At 44.5% G+C, this 20,391-nt stretch overlaps 1 protein-coding gene across 2 annotated transcripts in view; it reads left to right on the forward strand.

The window, feature by feature from the left end:
• Nucleotides 1–20,391, forward strand: part of LOC139406369 (zinc finger protein 609-like) — a 195,207-nt gene that overhangs the window by 58,847 nt on the left and 115,969 nt on the right. For both annotated transcript variants that reach the window (XM_071148895.1, XM_071148896.1), the window contains exon 2: nucleotides 2,152–3,018. In XM_071148895.1, the coding sequence (XP_071004996.1) occupies nucleotides 2,284–3,018 (735 nt within the window). In that variant the 5' untranslated portion in view covers nucleotides 2,152–2,283. The remainder of the gene's footprint in view (nucleotides 1–2,151; nucleotides 3,019–20,391) is intronic.

Below are 20,391 nucleotides of genomic sequence, written 5' to 3' on the forward strand. Positions count from 1 at the left end.
TTTGCAGAAACCTCACCCTCCCTGGCAAAGCTGCCAAGTTGCCTTGTAAACCCAAAGGCAGCTTTCTCCCTGAACTTCGAGGAAGATTGGTTATTGTTTTCAGGAATGGTACAGTTTATGATAAGTAAAGCTATTGCACCTTCAAATTAGGTCAAATAAACACTACACAGTAGGTCAACGAGCTACAGAGACTACTACACATTAGGTCAACGAGCTACAGAGACTACACATTAGGTCAACGAGCTACAGAGACTACACATTAGGTCAGCGAGCTATAGAGACTACACATTAGGTCAGCGAGCTATAGAGACTACACATTAGTTCAGCGAGCTACAGAGACTACACATTAGGTCAACGAGCTACAGAGACTACACATTAGGTCAACGAGCTACAGAGACTACACATTAGGTCAACGAGCTACAGAGACTACACATTAGGTCAACGAGCTACAGAGACTACACATTAGGTCAACGAGCTACAGAGACTACACATTAGGTCAACGAGCTACAGAGACTACACATTAGGTCAACGAGCTACAGACTACACATTAGGTCAACGAGCTACAGAGACTACACATTAGGTCAACGAGCTACAGAGACTACACATTAGGTCAACGAGCTACAGAGACTACACATTAGGTCAACGAGCTACAGAGACTACTACACATTAGGTCAACGAGCTACAGAGACTACACATTAGGTCAACGAGCTACAGAGACTACACATTAGGTCAACGAGCTACAGAGACTACACATTAGGTCAACGAGCTACAGAGACTACACATTAGGTCAACGAGCTACAGAGACTACACATTAGGTCAACGAGCTATAGAGACTACACATTAGGTCAGCGAGCTACAGAGACTACACATTAGGTCAGCGAGCTACAGAGACTACACATTAGGTCAACGAGCTACAGAGACTACACATTAGGTCAACGAGCTACAGAGACTACACATTAGGTCAACGAGCTACAGAGACTACTACACATTAGGTCAACGAGCTACAGAGACTACTACACATTAGGTCAACGAGCTACAGAGACTACACATTAGGTCAACGAGCTACAGAGACTACACATTAGGTCAACGAGCTACAGAGACTACACATTAGGTCAACGAGCTACAGAGACTACACATTAGGTCAACGAGCTACAGAGACTACACATTAGGTCAACGAGCTACAGAGACTACACATTAGGTCAACGAGCTACAGAGACTACACATTAGGTCAACGAGCTACAGAGACTACACATTAGGTCAACGAGCTACAGAGACTACACATTAGGTCAACGAGCTACAGAGACTACACATTAGGTCAACAAGCTATAGAGACTACACATTAGGTCAGCGAGCTACAGAGACTACACATTAGGTCAACGAGCTACAGAGACTACACATTAGGTCAACGAGCTACAGAGACTACACATTAGGTCAGCGAGCTATAGAGACTACACATTAGGTCAACGAGCTACAGAGACTACACATTAGGTCAGCGAGCTATAGAGACTACACATTAGGTCAGCGAGCTACAGAGACTACACATTAGGTCAACGAGCTACAGAGACTACTACACATTAGGTCAACGAGCTACAGAGACTACACATTAGGTCAACGAGCTACAGAGACTACACATTAGGTCAGCGAGCTATAGAGACTACACATTAGGTCAGCGAGCTACAGAGACTACACATTAGGTCAACGAGCTACAGAGACTACACATTAGGTCAACGAGCTACAGAGACTACACATTAGGTCAACGAGCTACAGAGACTACACATTAGGTCAACGAGCTACAGAGACTACACATTAGGTCAACGAGCTATAGAGACTACACATTAGGTCAACGAGCTACAGAGACTACACATTAGGTCAACGAGCTACAGAGACTACACATTAGGTCAACGAGACAACATTGTCAGAAAGACTTTCCCTCAGGCACCTGTTTAGGAATAATTCTTTGTACACATTGTCTGAAAGTGCTTTGTAGGTTTACAATACTTTATGAAAGTGGATACTGTCTTGCCTGCCAGACCTTCCTGTGTTACAAGATTCTAATATCTGATGATGATCTCCTTATAGTTTATCTTGGAATGTTAGAGCTTGACTTTTGACTGCGTACTTTTCACACATCTTTTCTTCCTCCCTTTACAGAGCAAACAATGTGGGTTACTGGGAAGGGGATACGGAGAAGACCCTGAAGCTGCTGAAACCCTTCTCCCACTGCCTCAAGTGGTCTGAGAAGGTCAGACTTAACGGTGGCGCGCCCGGGCCGCTGGCACTAAGATGTCCCTAAGCAGTGGCACTGCAGGCGGGAAAGGTGTGGACTCTAATGCGGTGGACACTTATGACAGCGGCGACGAATGGGATATAGGTGTTGGCAATCTGATCATTGACCTCGACGCAGACCTAGAAAAGGACAAACTTGAGATGTCTGGCACTAAAGACGGCGGGGGCATGGCTGCCCCTCCCAGCGCTGTAGCAGCTCTACCCGACAACATTACATTTGTTAGCCCCGTACCCGCTGCTCAAGGCAAAGAGAGTAAACCCAAATCAAAGCGTAGTAAGAGCTCAAAGGACAGTGGCAAGGCCTCGGTTACAGACGGGGCCAAGAAAGACGCCCAGGTGCGAACCCAGGGTGACGTCACAGGACCCGCCGTTGGCACAGGTCCCACGGCAAACTCAAACTCTGGAAAGGGTGCTGAGAAGAGCAGCAAAGCCTCCCGTAATGTTTCTGGTGGAAAGAAAGACAAGGAGGGGGGTTCTGGGAAAAGTAAGAAGGAGAAAAGTGAATCTGTGGCTACTATTGAGAAGGATGTAGGTGTCCTAGTGTTGCCTTTGGCATGTCGTGGCGTTCCATTTGAGGGTACGCAAAGTACAGACTCGGCTGTGGCTGAGCAACTTGGGAATATCGCCCTGGATTCCACACGGATTGTTGTACCAGCGTTAGCCATTAAAAGTGAGCCAGAGGAGATGGACAACGGCGAATGCAGAAACCTGAAGAAAATGAAAAGTGAGAAGGTAAGAAACAAGCTATCATGTCTTCGTTTTTTTTTTGCGTTTGGCTGCTGTTTAAACAACTGATTTGAGTGATGACAGATGCTGGTTGTTTGTTTGCTGCTGCAGTATTAGTATGTCTAGCTCATCGTGACCAAGTGATTTAGGAGATTTTAATGTAGCACTTTGCTTTCAAGTGGAGTGAGCAACAGATGTAATCTAGTTCTCTGTGTGGGGGGATAAGAGCTTTGTACTGTCTCGAAACCTCTCATGTAATCACTGAATTTGATGGGTGTTAAGCAGTGCATGGGGCTCTATCTTAACGCTAATGTCTCCTCCTCGGGGGACTTTTACGCTGCTGTACACACCCCGTAGCCCAGAAAAAAGTGAATTATGTTCTGCAAGACACAACATTGGCATCAGTCTGTAGCACTACATACCATAGATTCCTGTCCTCTGTTTGCTAGTCATTTCAGCAATGGGTTACTGCTCAGGCCCTTCACTGCCATTAGGCACTCAAATTGGCAGACTTGTTTTTACAAGGCTATGGGTTGCTTGTGGACATAGCGAGGGGGGGTGGAAGGCTTCAGTGTGCCAGATGCCAAAGATGTGAGAAGCCAGAGTTCCGCAGTTCTCTGATAAGGTTCCTGACAGGGTCCCTGGAGGGTTTTGTAAAGCTATCTCATGAAGAGGCTTTGCACCAGGAGATCAGTTCCACCTGTTGGCCGTATGTCACCGCCAGGCGCTGAGACTAAAGTGAAGCTCCAGGGGAAGTGTCCGATGTCTTGTCCTGGCAACAGATTTTTTTTTGAGAGTATCAATAAGCCTCCGCCTTTTCCAGCCCTGCACTTAGTCAGCTGGGGGGGGGGGGGCCTCCAGGCTAAAGTTACCCATTAGACATAATTACTGGCTACTGATCTCCAAGTCATGACGAGAGTATGCTTTTCAAAGTGTTCATCGGTTGGCACTTGGTGGATCGACAGGACGAGGTATCAAGGGTTGTCACTTTGAGCTGTGTGCTACTTCTGCTGTAATGAAGAGGCCATCCGGATCCCACTAAGCACGTATCCATCCACAGTTCAGTCATACCATATAAACAAATATAAAAAATTAAAAAACTCACAACAGCTGTGATGGAAACAGAAAGTTTCAGTATCATTTTATAAATGCAGACAGATTATTTGTTAGTTCGACATGGTGGGATCTTTTTTTTTTTTTTCCTGTAAAATGTGTTACGTGAGAAATTATGGTGGAAACGCCTTTATGCGTAAATATTGTTGTAATAACAACTTCAATATTATTAACTGATGATATGAAGTCACGTGATGACATGTTGCGCTCACTCCGACTCATCGGGAAAGAATACAGTTTATTAGGCTACAGATGAAATAAGTTATGATGAACTTCACAGGGGAGGTGAAAGAGCAAGGTGATGAGCTTGACGCTCCTTTCTGATAAATATCGAGAGTCTTATTCCGGTGACGTGATCATCGATGCTTGGCTGCCGTTTTCACAAAATAACATTCTGTCTCTTATCCATTATAATCTCATCATGTAGACTAGCCTACCTGCACTGTATCTGCGAGCTGTTGGCTTAGAGCTCAGGCACCAAGACCAGAGGAGGCATATTCACTATTTAACGCAACAGTTTGTGACAAAACTATCAGTAGAGTTAAACTTTAGATTTTTATTCAGTACATGAAAATAAAAGCGAAGAAAAAGTACATTTTTGTGTGTCATCACGTTCTGACTTTTATCCGCAACAAGTCCACAGTTTATACAGATAGTAGAATATTCACATTAAAATCGGTTGCCAATTGGATGGAAACTTGTCTACTGAGAGGCTTTTCTGCTTCCGCTGTATTGAAGAGGCCATCCGGATCCCACTGAGAGGGTTTTCTGCTTCCGCTGTATTGAAGAGGCCATCCGGATCCCACTGAGAGGCTTTTCTGCTTCCGCTGTATTGAAGAGGCCATCCGGATCCCACTGAAAGGGTTTTCTGCTTCCGCTGTATTGAAGAGGCCACCCGGATCCCACTGAGAGGCTTTTCTGCTTCCGTTGTATTGAAGAGGCCATCCGGATCCCACTGAGAGGGTTTTCTGCTTCCGTTGTATTGAAGAGGCCATCCGGATCCCACAGAGGGTTTTCTGCTTCCGTTGTATTGAAGAGGCCATCCGGATCCCAGAGGGTTTTCTGCTTCCGCTGTATTGAAGAGGCCATCCGGATCCCACTGAGAGGCTTTTCTGCTTCCGTTGTATTGAAGAGGCCATCCGGATCCCACTGAGAGGCTTTTCTGCTTATCTTTGGAGCTTTGGGACTGCTGCCTCTGGCTATCTGAACTCTGTGGCGGGAGGTTTCCTGTGTCATCTTGCTGCGTGTTTGACCTCTAACATCTAATGGAAAGAGGCAGTCAGTTCAACTCACTCTCGCTGTCTTGAGCAGGGAAGGAGGAGAGGAAGTAGTAAAGACTCCCTCTGTGAGGATCATGCCAGCAGGACAGGAAATCCGGTGACAAAGGGACAAGATATCTCATCGACCCTCTAGAGATAAACGTTCTAGGGTCATTTGTTTAGACATATTTTCAAGTCTTGGTTGACCTCAAATTTTAAAGCTAAGAACATAGCAATGGCTACTTGACAGAGATCCTACAGCCCCTTCTCCCCGTTCTCATAGTATCATCCTGTGTGGCCCTCGATGTCTGATCAATGGGCCATTTCTGACATTATGTAGTCGTCAGCGCCCATGCTACTGTCATGACCTTCACATGCTACTGTCATGACCTTCCCATGCTACTGTCATGACCTTCCCATGCTACTGTCATGACCTTCCCATGCTACTGTCATGACCTTCACATGCATCTGTCATGACCTTCACATGCATCTGTCATGACCTTCACATACATCGGTCATGTTTGGACAACACAGGGAATTTGCAGTGCCCTGTACAGGCATTAACCTCCGTGATCATGACTGCATGTTTCTACTTTTGTCAGCGTTGGAATTACTTGAGGTGAATGAGACTCTCTCTTTGTAAAAAATCCCCCGTAATCCGCTTTTGGATATGATTTAATATGCTTCTGGACATTATTTTTAATGTCTCCTCGTTGTTTACAGTCCGTCCCGTCTCTTAATAAGACAATATGGGCTGTTCTAAAAACCTCATCGCTTACACAGTTTTTACGAACTTTACGGTTACAACATTTTTCCTACTAAGCGTCCTGTCGCAAAAGTGTCTGCCACAAAAAGGTCGTTCTACCACAGATGGGTCTGTAAAAAGGGTCATTCTACCACAGATGGGTCTGTAAAAAGGGTAATTCTACCACAGATGGGTCTGTAAAAAGGTCATTCTACCACAGATGGGTCTGTAAAAAGGGGCATTCTACCACAGATGGTTCTGTAAAAAGGGTCATTCTACCACAGATGGGTCTGTAAAAAGGTCATTCTACCACAGATGGGTCTGTAAAAAGGTCATTCTACCACAGATGGGTCTGTAAATAGGGTCATTCTACCACAGATGGGTCTGTAAAAGGGTCATTCTACCACAGATGGGTCTGTAAATAGGGTCATTCTACCACAGATGGGTCTGTAAAAGGGTCATTCTACCACAGATGGGTCTGTAAAAAGGTAATTCTACCACAGATGGGTCTGTAAAACGGTCATTCTACCACAGATGGGTCTGTAAATAGGGTCATTCTACCACAGATGGGTCTGTAAATAGGGTCATTCTACCACAGATGGGTCTGTAAAAGGGTCATTCTACCACAGATGGGTCTGTAAATAGGGTCATTCTACCACAGATGGGTCTGTAAAAGGGTCATTCTACCACAGATGGGTCTGTAAAAAGGTAATTCTACCACAGATGGGTCTGTAAAACGGTCATTCTACCACAGATGGGTCTGTAAATAGGGTCATTCTACCACAGATGGGTCTGTAAAAAGGGTCATTCTACCACAGATGGGTCTGTAAATAGGGTCATTCTACCACAGATGGGTCTGTAAAAAGGTCATTCTACCACAGATGGGTCTGTAAAAAGGGTCATTCTACCACAGATGGGTCTGTAAAAAGGGTCATTCTACCACAGATGGGTCTGTAAAAAGGGTCATTCTACCACAGATGGGTCTGTAAATAGGGTCATTCTACCACAGATGGGTCTGTAAATAGGGTCATTCTACCACAGATGGGTCTGTAAATAGGGTCATTCTACCACAGATGGGTCTGTAAAAAGGTCATTCTACCACAGATGGGTCTGTAAAAAGGGTCATTCTACCACAGATGGGTCTGTAAAAAGGTCATTCTACCACAGATGGGTCTGTAAAAAGGGTCATTCTACCACAGATGGGTCTGTAAATAGGGTCATTCTACCAAAGATGGGTCTGTAAAAAGGTAATTATACCACAGATGGGTCTGTAAAAAGGTCTGCATCTACTTGCACAATGCTCAAAACAGGTCATTTAAAATACACCGCGGCCCGTGGCAGTTAAAACGAAATTCAACAATATTCAAAAACATATTGAACTTTAAATATCAATTTGCCCAAGTATATCATAAGATAAAATGCTTCAGTGAGTCAGTATTTTCTGCAACTTTCTAAAACGTCACAGGAATTCTCCTGTATGTGATTTGTGTGCAGTGTGCGCATATGTTTACACTTGAACTTTTATCGATAATGATAACCCTCCGCCCCTCAATGGATTTTTCCCAGAACTATTGGGGAAAAAAGTCATCATCCGATGTGGTTTTAGCATTTCTGTCGACTTACAATATCATATATATATATATATATATATAATATTAATAAGATTAAAAAATATATATATATTGTTTTTATTAGAGTAACCTGAGAAAACAGACATGGAATTTGGGGGGGGGGAACAAATGGAAGCAGGCACATTTTTTAAAAACGGATTTTACAGGGCCCTACTGTTACTCAATGCCTCCTAATTAATTAACAATGCAAGAGGTTTATGTCATTTTTCAGCTAAATGCCTCTTCTCAGCACCAGGCACTTTCCTCACTGCCAGTTATTGCAACCTTGTCGGAGTTCAATGAACTCTACTGTAGAGAAAGTGCTTCATGCTGGGGGGGGGGGGGGGGCTTAAAGCTGTCTAGCATTCCTCTCTCGGCAGTGAAGTTTGATAGTTAGATTAATAGAGCAGTGCTTTTCATTAATAGGTATTTTTGGATCTCTCTCGTATTCTGTGGGGAATGTGTCTGGGTGGTGAGCAGTGCCTGTGAAATGGCAGGCTCCATCCAGCGCTCTCTGTGCCACTGGGACTACACAGGACCTAAATCCAGGGCTCTCTGTGCCACTGGGACTACACAGGACCTAAATCCAGGGCTCTCTGTACCACTGGGACTACACAGGACCTAAATCCAAGGCTGTCTGTGCCACTGGGACTACACAGTACCTAAATCCAGGGCTTTACAGCGTGACTTGATCGACAGGGTCCTGAGCACAGCCCCTCTCTCCCCTTCTCTCTCTCTCTCTCTCTCTCTCTCTCCCCCTCTCTCTCACTGCCCACGGTCGCCTGTGACTGGTGCTATTGTATTACAGCACATTCCTTAAACAGGCAGCTCAGGGTTAGTCAGGGCTGTGCAGAGGGATTGTGGGGTGGCGCAGAGAGACTCTCGTGCGGACTGACCAGTTTGGAGCTGGGAGAGGATCCTCTCAGTTGACCGTTGGCTTAGCAACCTTTCTCGTGTTTACTCCACATTACTTCGACCTTATAGCAACATGGGTGCTTCATTTAAACTCTGGAAGTCAGGCGTTGTGGTTGTGTGTGTTTATGGGACCTAGAAGGGGAAGTGAAGTGGTGCAGTACTGCAGCCTTGGTTTCCTTCTCCACAGTAGCACCCCAAAGCATATTACCTGCACCAGACAACCCCAGCCTTGGTTTCCTTCTCCACAGTAGCACCCCAAAGCACATTCCAGTAGAATATACCTGCACCAGACAGCCCCAGTCTTGGTTTCCTTCTCCACAGTAGCACCCCAAAGCATATTCCAGTAGAATATACCTGCACCAGACAGCCCCAGTCTTGGTTTCCTTCTCCACAGTAGCACCCCAAAGCATATTCCAGTAGAATATACCTGCACCAGACAGCCCCAGTCTTGGTTTCCTTCTCCACAGTAGCACCCCAAAGCACATTCCAGTAGAATATACCTGCACCAGACAGCCCCAGTCTTGGTTTCCTTCTCCACAGTAGCACCCCAAAGCACATTCCAGTAGAATATACCTGCACCAGACAGCCCCAGTCTTGGTTTCCTTCTCCACAGTAGCACCCCAAAGCACATTCCAGTAGAATATACCTGCACCAGACAGCCCCAGTCTTGGTTTCCTTCTCCACAGTAGCACCCCAAAGCACATTCCAGTAGAATATACCTGCACCAGACAGCCCCAGTCTTGGTTTCCTTCTCCACAGTAGCACCCCAAAGCACATTCCAGTAGAATATACCTGCACCAGACAGCCCCAGTCTTGGTTTCCTTCTCCACAGTAGCACCCCAAAGCACATTCCAGTAGAATATACCTGCACCAGACAGCCCCAGTCTTGGTTTCCTTCTCCACAGTAGCACCCCAAAGCATATTCCAGTAGAATATACCTGCACCAGACAACCCCAGCGTTGGTTTCCTTCTCCACAGTAGCACCCCAAAGCATATTCCAGTAGAATATACCTGCACCAGACAGCCCCAGCGTTGGTTTCCTTCTCCACAGTAGCACCCCAAACTCATATTACCTGCACCAGACAGCCCCAGCGTTGGTTTCCTTCTCCACAGTAGCACCCCAAAGCACATTCCAGTAGAATATACCTGCACCAGACAGCCCCAGCGTTGGTTTCCTTCTCCACAGTAGCACCCCAAAGCATATTCCAGTAGAATATACCTGCACCAGACAGCCCCAGCGTTGGTTTCCTTCTCCACAGTAGCACCCCAAAGCATATTACCTGCACCAGACAGCCCCAGCGTTGGTTTCCTTCTCCACAGTAGCACCCCAAACTCATATTACCTGCACCAGACAGCCCCAGCGTTGGTTTCCTTCTCCACAGTAGCACCCCAAAGCATATTCCAGTAGAATATACCTGCACCAGACAGCCCCAACGTTGGTTTCCTTCTCCACAGTAGCACCCCAAAGCACATTCCAGTAGAATATACCTTCACCAGACAGCCCCAGCGTTGGTTTCCTTCTCCACAGTAGCACCCCAAAGCATATTACCTGCACCAGACAGCCCCAGCGTTGGTTTCCTTCTCCACAGTAGCACCCCAAAGCACATTCCAGTAGAATATACCTGCACCAGACAGCCCCAGCGTTGGTTTCCTTCTCCACAGTAGCACCCCAAAGCATATTACCTGCACCAGACAGCCCCAGTCTTGGTTTCCTTCTCCACAGTAGCACCCCAAAGCATATTCCAGTAGAATATACCTGCACCAGACAGCCCCAGCCTTGGATTCCTTCTCCACAGTAGCACCCCAAAGCACATTCCAGTAGAATATACCTGCACCAGACAGCCCCAGTCTTGGTTTCCTTCTCCACAGTAGCACCCCAAAGCACATTCCAGTAGAATATACCTGCACCAGACAGCCCCAGTCTTGGTTTCCTTCTCCACAGTAGCACCCCAAAGCACATTCCAGTAGAATATACCTGCACCAGACAGCCCCAGTCTTGGTTTCCTTCTCCATAGTAGCACCCCAAAGCACATTCCAGTAGAATATACCTGCACCAGACAGCCCCAGTCTTGGTTTCCTTCTCCACAGTAGCACCCCAAAGCACATTCCAGTAGAATATACCTGCACCAGACAGCCCCAGTCTTGGTTTCCTTCTCCACAGTAGCACCCCAAAGCATATTCCAGTAGAATATACCTGCACCAGACAGCCCCAGCGTTGGTTTCCTTCTCCACAGTAGCACCCCAAAGCATATTACCTGCACCAGACAGCCCCAGCGTTGGTTTCCTTCTCCACAGTAGCACCCCAAAGCACATTCCAGTAGAATATACCTGCACCAGACAGCCCCAGCGTTGGTTTCCTTCTCCACAGTAGCACCCCAAAGCATATTCCAGTAGAATATACCTGCACCAGACAGCCCCAGCGTTGGTTTCCTTCTCCACAGTAGCACCCCAAAGCATATTACCTGCACCAGACAGCCCCAGCGTTGGTTTCCTTCTCCACAGTAGCACCCCAAAGCACATTCCAGTAGAATATACCTGCACCAGACAGCCCCAGCGTTGGTTTCCTTCTCCACAGTAGCACCCCAAAGCATATTACCTGCACCAGACAGCCCCAGTCTTGGTTTCCTTCTCCACAGTAGCACCCCAAAGCATATTCCAGTAGAATATACCTGCACCAGACAGCCCCAGCCTTGGATTCCTTCTCCACAGTAGCACCCCAAAGCATATTACCTGCACCAGACAACCCCAGTCTTGGTTTCCTTCTCCACAGTAGCACCCCAAAGCACATTCCAGTAGAATATACCTGCACCAGACAGCCCCAGTCTTGGTTTCCTTCTCCACAGTAGCACCCCAAAGCACATTCCAGTATAATATACCTGCACCAGACAGCCCCAGTCTTGGTTTCCTTCTCCACAGTAGCACCCCAAAGCATATTCCAGTAGAATATACCTGCACCAGACAGCCCCAGTCTTGGTTTCCTTCTCCACAGTAGCACCCCAAAGCATATTACCTGCACCAGACAGCCCCAGTCTTGGTTTCCTTCTCCACAGTAGCACCCCAAAGCACATTCCAGTAGAATATACCTGCACCAGACAGCCCCAGCGTTGGTTTCCTTCTCCACAGTAGCACCCCAAAGCACATTCCAGTAGAATATACCTGCACCAGACAGCCCCAGCCTTGAGGACAGTCTAAGAACAACTAGCCTTCATCATTGAAGTAGTCTTTCTGCAGGGAGATTGACAAAAACAGTATAATACTAGACACACACTGTTGAGGAGCAGCACACTCCCGACTACGCATAGCAGGGCAACTGTCTCCCGTACACACGGCCTCCGAAGAAATGAGTCTTTTTGATCTGTAAACTCCCATGTGATCTAGTCGTGTTTCCCCTCCAGTCCAGACTCCCCCTCAGCTCCTCTGTCAATGTGTGGAATCCAAAGACAGGAGTGTTTAGAGTATAGATGTGACAAATGTCTCAATGTTTAAACTGGCTTTTTAATTATTTTTTTTTACAGTTTTATGAACAAATTCTTATTTTCAATGATGGCCTAGGAACAGTGGGTTAACTGCCTTGTTCAGGGGCAGAACGACAGATTTTCCTGCAACTTTCTGAAGAGGCAAATGCCTGTGTGTGTGTGGTGCACCATTTTGTGTAGCCGTTAGCGATGATACTAGCTAATGAAAACAGCCTCTGGTAAAAGTAAAAGATTTACCAAACGTGAACTCCAAACTATGCTTACCTGGCAGAATTGTATTCTGATTATTTTCAGTGGATTTTATGTGTTGATAACTTTACCATGACGTCTACACTACAAAAACACAGCTAAACAACAGCCTCTCCCTAGGTATGCATTTCAACTAAAGGGTATAACTACACCCAATCAGGCAACAACAAATAAATCTAAAGCGTTTTATAGGGCCCTGGAGTAGACAAGATGAAACCTCTTGAATGCCGGGGGCAGGCTTAGTCAAATGGGAGAGGTAGGCTAACGTTCCTCTCTTCAGACTCCCTCTGAAGACCTCTTCATTTGTCATGTTCAGTGCCATTTTAAGATGGAAAGTAGCCGGAAAACAAGCTATAATGTTGACACCACCGCAGTCTCTTTTCAGAGAATCTGCAACCGCCTTCTCGTGGTGGGTGCAGGTTCTCTCTCTTTTTGTTGTTGTGCAACACAGTTCAGTCCTAAATGGGATTCATTGAAGTGGATGCCTGTCTTGAAGTTGAGTGTTTGTGACTTCCTTTGAAATGGGGTGGCGGATAATTGAAAATACAGCCGGAAAGTGCAGGGCCTGTGCCAAGTTAAAACCTTTTTTTTTTTTTAATAGTTTTTTGTGAGCTGTTCTTGTCAGCAGAGCCGTAGTCCAATCAGGACCGAACCAACCCAGTCAGCCAGATGCTCAGCATTACACATGGATCACATCCACAGCTGGGATTCTTTCAGCATTACACATGGATCACATCCACAGCTGGGATTCTTTCAGCATTACACATGGATCACATCCACAGCTGGGATTCTTTCAGCATTACACATGGATCACATCCACAGCTGTGATTCTTTCAGCATTACACATGGATCACATCCACAGCTGGGATTCTTTCAGCATTACACATGGATCACATCCACAGCTAGGATTCTTTCAGCATTACACATGGATCACATCCACAGCTGTGATTCTTTCAGCATTACCACATGGATCACATCCACAGCTGGGATTCTTTCAGCATTACACATGGATCACATCCACAGCTGGGATTCTTTCAGCATTACACATGGATCACATCCACAGCTGGGATTCTTTCAGCATTACACATGGATCACATCCACAGCTGGGATTCTTTCAGCATTACCACATGGATCACATCCACAGCTGGGATTCTTTCAGCATTACACATGGATCACATCCACAGCTGTGGTTCTTTCAGCATTACCACATGGATCACATCCACAGCTGGGATTCTTTCAGCATTACACATGGATCACATCCACAGCTGGGATTCTTTCAGCATTACACATGGATCACATCCACAGCTGTGATTCTTTCAGCATTACACATGGATCACATCCACAGCTGTGATTCTTTCAGCATTACACATGGATCACATCCACAGCTGTGGTTCTTTCAGCATTACCACATGGATCACATCCACAGCTGGGATTCTTTCAGCATTACACATGGATCACATCCACAGCTGGGATTCTTTCAGCATTACACATGGATCACATCCACAGCTGTGGTTCTTTCAGCATTACCACATGGATCACATCCACAGCTGGGATTCTTTCAGCATTACACATGGATCACATCCACAGCTGGGATTCTTTCAGCATTACACATGGATCACATCCACAGCTGGGATTCTTTCAGCATTACACATGGATCACATCCACAGCTGGGATTCTTTCAGCATTACACATGGATCACATCCACAGCTGGGATTCTTTCAGCATTACCACATGGATCACATCCACAGCTGGGATTCTTTCAGCATTACCACATGGATCACATCCACAGCTGGGATTCTTTCAGCATTACCACATGGATCACATCCACAGCTGTGATTCTTTCAGCATTACACATGGATCACATCCACAGCTGGGATTCTTTCAGCATTACACATGGATCACATCCACAGCTGGGATTCTTTCAGCATTACACATGGATCACATCCACAGCTGTGATTCTTTCAGCATTACCACATGGATCACATCCACAGCTGGGATTCTTTCAGCATTACACATGGATCACATCCACAGCTGTGATTCTTTCAGCATTACACATGGATCACATCCACAGCTGGGATTCTTTCAGCATTTCGTCTTCTCTTTATACGTCAGCCCATTTCGGTCAAAGTTTCGTGTTTTAAGTTTACCAGATAAAAACAAATGCTAGCTAGCCTCAGTCTGCCCTTGTAGCTTAAAGTTGTTTATTGGCTGATGAAATCAAACCCATACAAAGACCTCCATCTTTGAAGGAAGAAAGTGGAAAAACACCAGAGACTAGCTCTCTGCCCCAAGGAGAAGTATTTGCTTGGTTTAGACCACTTTTTGTTGTGTTTTTTTTTGTTGTCTGTTTGAAAATGAGTTTGGCCGTGCAGCACCTTCAGATGCTGCCAAGAGAAACTATTTAAATTCTCCCCTCATCCAGCTGGCTGAGCAGGCTGCAGTGAAGTTGTGATGTCTGCTCTGTGATCACTCTTCAAGTCTGACTTTTCATTATAATCTTTATGCCCCTAAGACTCACCACGGCTGTAGGTGTTTTAACTATGAGAAATTAGGCCTTCTGATTTGATCGTCTCACTACTTGTATTGGTATTGCTGGAGCGTTTTCTAAGATATCTTAGGTAGCTCACTGTCAGTCTTTTTACAATTTTTAGACCAGGTTAAAATGTGATTAGACGCCGCATAGCAACACAAAATGTCCACATAAAACCCTTTGGACGCCATCTTAGGGGAAAAGGCCAAGAGGACCGAGGGTAAGCAGCCATGAGTGCAGTGTGTATTATCTAGTAATTTTGCAGCATTGTGTCTGTCCGCTGCTTTGGTCTCAGTGGAATTATTCTCCAAGCCCAGAGTTTACTCTGGTACATAACTCAAATAGCTGAACATCTAGACTGTCTGAGCAAGAGGTTTTGTTAGGTGGAGGGTAAACTCGTGAAGCATCGGTCGGCCGTCGCTGGGGCTGTGTTTTTGGCCCGGCCCTAGCTCCTGTAGTGCTGTTCCTGCCACTGGGATGCTTGAAGCACCCCTGCCCCTCGGGGGCGCCAGTCCAATCACTCCACACTAGTTGTTTCCCACAGGTCTGCTCCTCCGTCTCCACTCCACAGTGCAGCAGAACGTCTGAGTGTTCACAGCACAGGGGTGAAGGGAAGAAAGCATGGGCAAGGTTTAGCTATATATGTTGTGTAAAACAAGGTAACCTTGACTCTGCTATTAGCCGGTTGTGTCAACAGTGGAAAGACGTTACTATTGTCTTTCTTTCCCCTCAGCCTTGGAACGGTGTTCAGACGAGTGAGTTGTTTCCACAAATGCAGTTGGATGTTTCCAGGTTTAGGTGTTGGTACTGTGCTTAAGGTAGTAAATGACATATATATTGGTACTATGCAGAGTATGGAGAGGAGTGTGTAGGGGAGTCTTTTCCTGGATGCTGATTGGTTTAAACCGCATTCCAGTCGGTATCTATTCCACAAGTTACCACCGGCTAAATCTGACGTTGACATGCTTATTTACTTTCTTCCGCCTGACTACACAATCCACTGTTTCATCATAGTTTAGATACGCAATCCACTGTCTCATCATAGTTTAGATACGCAATCCACTGTCTCATCATAGTTTAGATACGCAATCCACTGTCTCATCATAGTTTAGATACGCAATCCACTGTCTCATCATAGTTTAGATACGCAATCCACTGTCTCATCATAGTTTAGATACGCAATCCACTGTCTCATCATAGTTTAGATACGCAATCCACTGTCTCATCATAGTTTAGATACGCAATCCACTGTCTCATCATAGTTTAGATACGCAATCCACTGTCTCATCATAGTTTAGATACGCAATCCACTGTCTCATCATAGTTTAGATACGCAATCCACTGTCTCATCATAGTTTAGATACGCAATCCACTGTCTCATCATCGTTTAGATACGCAATCCACTGTCTCATCATCGTTTAGATACGCAATCCACTGTCTCATCATAGTTTAGATACGCAATCCACTGTCTCATCATAGTTTAGATACGCAATCCACTGTCTCATCATAGTTTAGATACGCAATCCACTGTCTCATCATAGTTTAGATACGCAATCCACTGTCTCATCATAGTTTAGATACGCAATCCACTGTCTCATCATAGTTTAGATACGCAATCCACTGTCTCATCATAGTTTAGATACGCAATCCACTGTCTCATCATAGTTTAGATACGCAATCCACTGTCTCATCATAGTTTAGATACGCAATCCACTGTCTCATCATAGTTTAGATACGCAATCCACTGTCTCATCATAGTTTAGATACGCAATCCACTGTCTCATCATAGTTTAGATACGCAATCCACTGTCTCATCATAGTTTAGATACGCAATCCACTGTCTCATCATAGTTTAGATACGCAATCCACTGTCTCATCATAGTTTAGATACGCAATCCACTGTCTCATCATAGTTTAGATACGCAATCCACTGTCTCATCATAGTTTAGATACGCAATCCACTGTCTCATCATAGTTTAGATACGCAATCCACTGTCTCATCATAGTTTAGATACGCAATCCACTGTCTCATCATAGTTTAGATACGCAATCCACTGTCTCATCATAGTTTAGATACGCAATCCACTGTCTCATCATAGTTTAGATACGCAATCCACTGTCTCATCATAGTTTAGTTTAGATACGCAATCCACTGTCTCATCATAGTTTCGTTTAGATACGCAATCCACTGTCTCATCATAGTTTCGTTTAGATACGCAATCCACTGTCTCATCATAGTTTAGATACGCAATCCACTGTCTCATCATAGTTTAGATACGCAATCCACTGTCTCATCATCGTTTAGATACGCAATCCACTGTCTCATCATCGTTTAGATACGCAATCCACTGTCTCATCATCGTTTAGATACGCAATCCACTGTCTCATCATAGTTTAGATACGCAATCCACTGTCTCATCATAGTTTAGATACGCAATCCACTGTCTCATCATAGTTTAGATACACAATCCACTGTCTCATCATAGTATCGTTTTGACAATATCTCTATATTATTGTTGTGCTAGTTGTCTGTCCCTGTACTAAAACCCCTGTATTTATCCTTCATAACTAGTTGTCTGTCCCTGCACCAAAACCCCTGTATTTATCCTTCATAACTAGTTGGCTGTCCCTGTACTAAAACTCCTGTATTTATCCTTCATAACTAGCTGGCTGTCCCTGTACCAAAACCCCTGTATTTATCCTTCATAACAAGTTGTCTGTCCCTGTACTAAAACCCCTGTATTTATCCTTCATAACTAGTTGGCTGTCCCTGTACTAAAACTCCTGTATTTATCCTTCATAACTAGTTGTCTGTCCCTGTACTAAAACCCCTGTATTTATCCTTCATAACTAGTTGTCTGTCCCTGTACTAAAACCCCTGTATTTATCCTTCATAACTAGTTGTCTGTCCCTGTACTAAAACTCCTGTATTTATCCTTCATAACTAGTTGGCTGTCCCTGTACTAAAACTCCTGTATTTATCCTTCATAACTAGTTGTCTGTCCCTGTACTAAAACCCCTGTATTTATCCTTCATAACTAGTTGTCTGTCCCTGCACTAAAACCCCTGTATTTATCCTTCATAACTAGTTGTCTGTCCCTGTACTAAAACTCCTGTATTTATCCTTCATAACTAGTTGGCTGTCCCTGCACTAAAACCCCTGTATTTATCCTTCATAACTAGTTGTCTGTCCCTGTACTAAAACCCCTGTATTTATCCTTCATAACTAGTTGTCTGTCCCGGTACTAAAACTCCTGTATTTATCCTTCATAACTAGCTGGCTGTCCCTGCACCAAAACCCCTGTATTTATCCTTCATAACTAGTTGACTGTCTCTGTACTAAAACTCCTGTATTTATCCTTCATAACTAGTTGGCTGTCCCTGTACCAAAACCCCTGTATTTATCCTTCATAACTAGTTGGCTGTCCCTGTACTAAAACTCCTGTATTTATCTTTCATAACAAGTTGTCTGTCCCTGTACTAAAACCCCTGTATTTATCCTTCATAACTAGTTGGCTGTCCCTGTACTAAAACTCCTGTATTTATCCTTCATAACTAGTTGTCTGTCCCTGTACTAAAACCCCTGTATTTATCCTTCATAACTAGTTGTCTGTCCCTGTACTAAAACCCCTGTATTTATCCTTCATAACTAGTTGTCTGTCCCTGTACTAAAACTCCTGTATTTATCCTTCATAACTAGTTGGCTGTCCCTGTACTAAAACTCCTGTATTTATCCTTCATAACTAGTTGTCTGTCCCTGTACTAAAACCCCTGTATTTATCCTTCATAACTAGTTGTCTGTCCCTGCACTAAAACCCCTGTATTTATCCTTCATAACTAGTTGTCTGTCCCTGTACTAAAACTCCTGTATTTATCCTTCATAACTAGTTGGCTGTCCCTGCACTAAAACCCCTGTATTTATCCTTCATAACTAGTTGGCTGTCCCTGCACTAAAACCCCTGTATTTATCCTTCATAACTAGTTGTCTGTCCCTGTACTAAAACCCCTGTATTTATCCTTCATAACTAGTTGTCTGTCCCGGTACTAAAACTCCTGTATTTATCCTTCATAACTAGCTGGCTGTCCCTGCACCAAAACCCCTGTATTTATCCTTCATAACTAGTTGACTGTCTCTGTACTAAAACTCCTGTATTTATCCTTCATAACTAGTTGGCTGTCCCTGTACCAAAACCCCTGTATTTATCCTTCATAACAAGTTGTCTGTCCCTGTACTAAAACCCCTGTATTTATCCTTCATAACTAGTTGGCTGTCCCTGCACTAAAACCCCTGTATTTATCCTTCATAACTAGTTGGCTGTCCCTGTACTAAAACTCCTGTATTTATCCTTCATAACTAGTTGTCTGTCCCTGTACTAAAACTCCTGTATTTATCCTTCATAACTAGTTGTCTGTCCCTGTACTAAAACCCCTGTATTTATCCTTCATAACTAGTTGGCTGTCCCTGTACTAAAACTCCTGTATTTATCCTTCATAACTAGTTGTCTGTCCCTGTACTAAAACCCCTGTATTTATCCTTCATAACTACTTGTCTGTCCCTGTACTAAAACCCCTGTATTTATCCTTCATAACTAGTTGTCTGTCCCTGCACTAAAACCCCTGTATTTATCCTTCATAACTAGTTGTCTGTCCCTGTACTAAAACTCCTGTATTTATCCTTCATAACTAGTTGTCTGTCCCTGTACTAAAACCCCTGAATTTATCCTTCATAACTAGTTGTCTGTCCCTGCACTAAAACCCCTGTATTTATCCTTCATAACTAGTTGTCTGTCCCTGTACTAAAACTCCTGTATTTATCCTTCATAACTAGTTGGCTGTCCCTGCACTAAAACCCCTGTATTTATCCTTCATAACTAGTTGTCTGTCCCTGTACTAAAACCCCTGTATTTATCCTTCATAACTAGTTGTCTGTCCCGGTACTAAAACTCCTGTATTTATCCTTCATAACTAGTTGTCTGTCCCTGCACAAGAATTCCTGTATTTATCCTTCATAACTAGTTGGCTGTCCCTGTACCAAAACCCCTGTATTTATCCTTCATAACTAGTTGTCTGTCCCTGCACTAGAATTCCTGTATTTATCCTTCATAACTAGTTGTCTGTCCCTGTACTAAAACTCCTGTATTTATCCTTCATAACTAGTTGTCTGTCCCTGCACTAAAACCCCTGTATTTATCCTTCATAACTAGTTGTCTGTCCCTGTACTAAAACTCCTGTATTTATCCTTCAGAACTAGTTGGCTGTCCCTGTACTAAAACCCCTGTATTTATCCTTCATAACTAGTTGGCTGTCCCTGTACTAAAACGCCTTTATTTATCCATCATAGCTTGTTCTCCATCTTCTTTTTAAATAGGGAGCCAATTAGTTTTCAGCACTGTTATTTCCCTGACTGATCAAAACTAGTTTTCTCACGTCTCTCTCTCTTGTCCCTCTGCAGCAGACATATAGTGAGCAATACGTTTGGAAC

Source organism: Oncorhynchus clarkii, chromosome 4, assembly GCF_045791955.1.
Source record: "Oncorhynchus clarkii lewisi isolate Uvic-CL-2024 chromosome 4, UVic_Ocla_1.0, whole genome shotgun sequence".
Taxonomy (NCBI): Eukaryota; Metazoa; Chordata; class Actinopteri; order Salmoniformes; family Salmonidae; genus Oncorhynchus; species Oncorhynchus clarkii.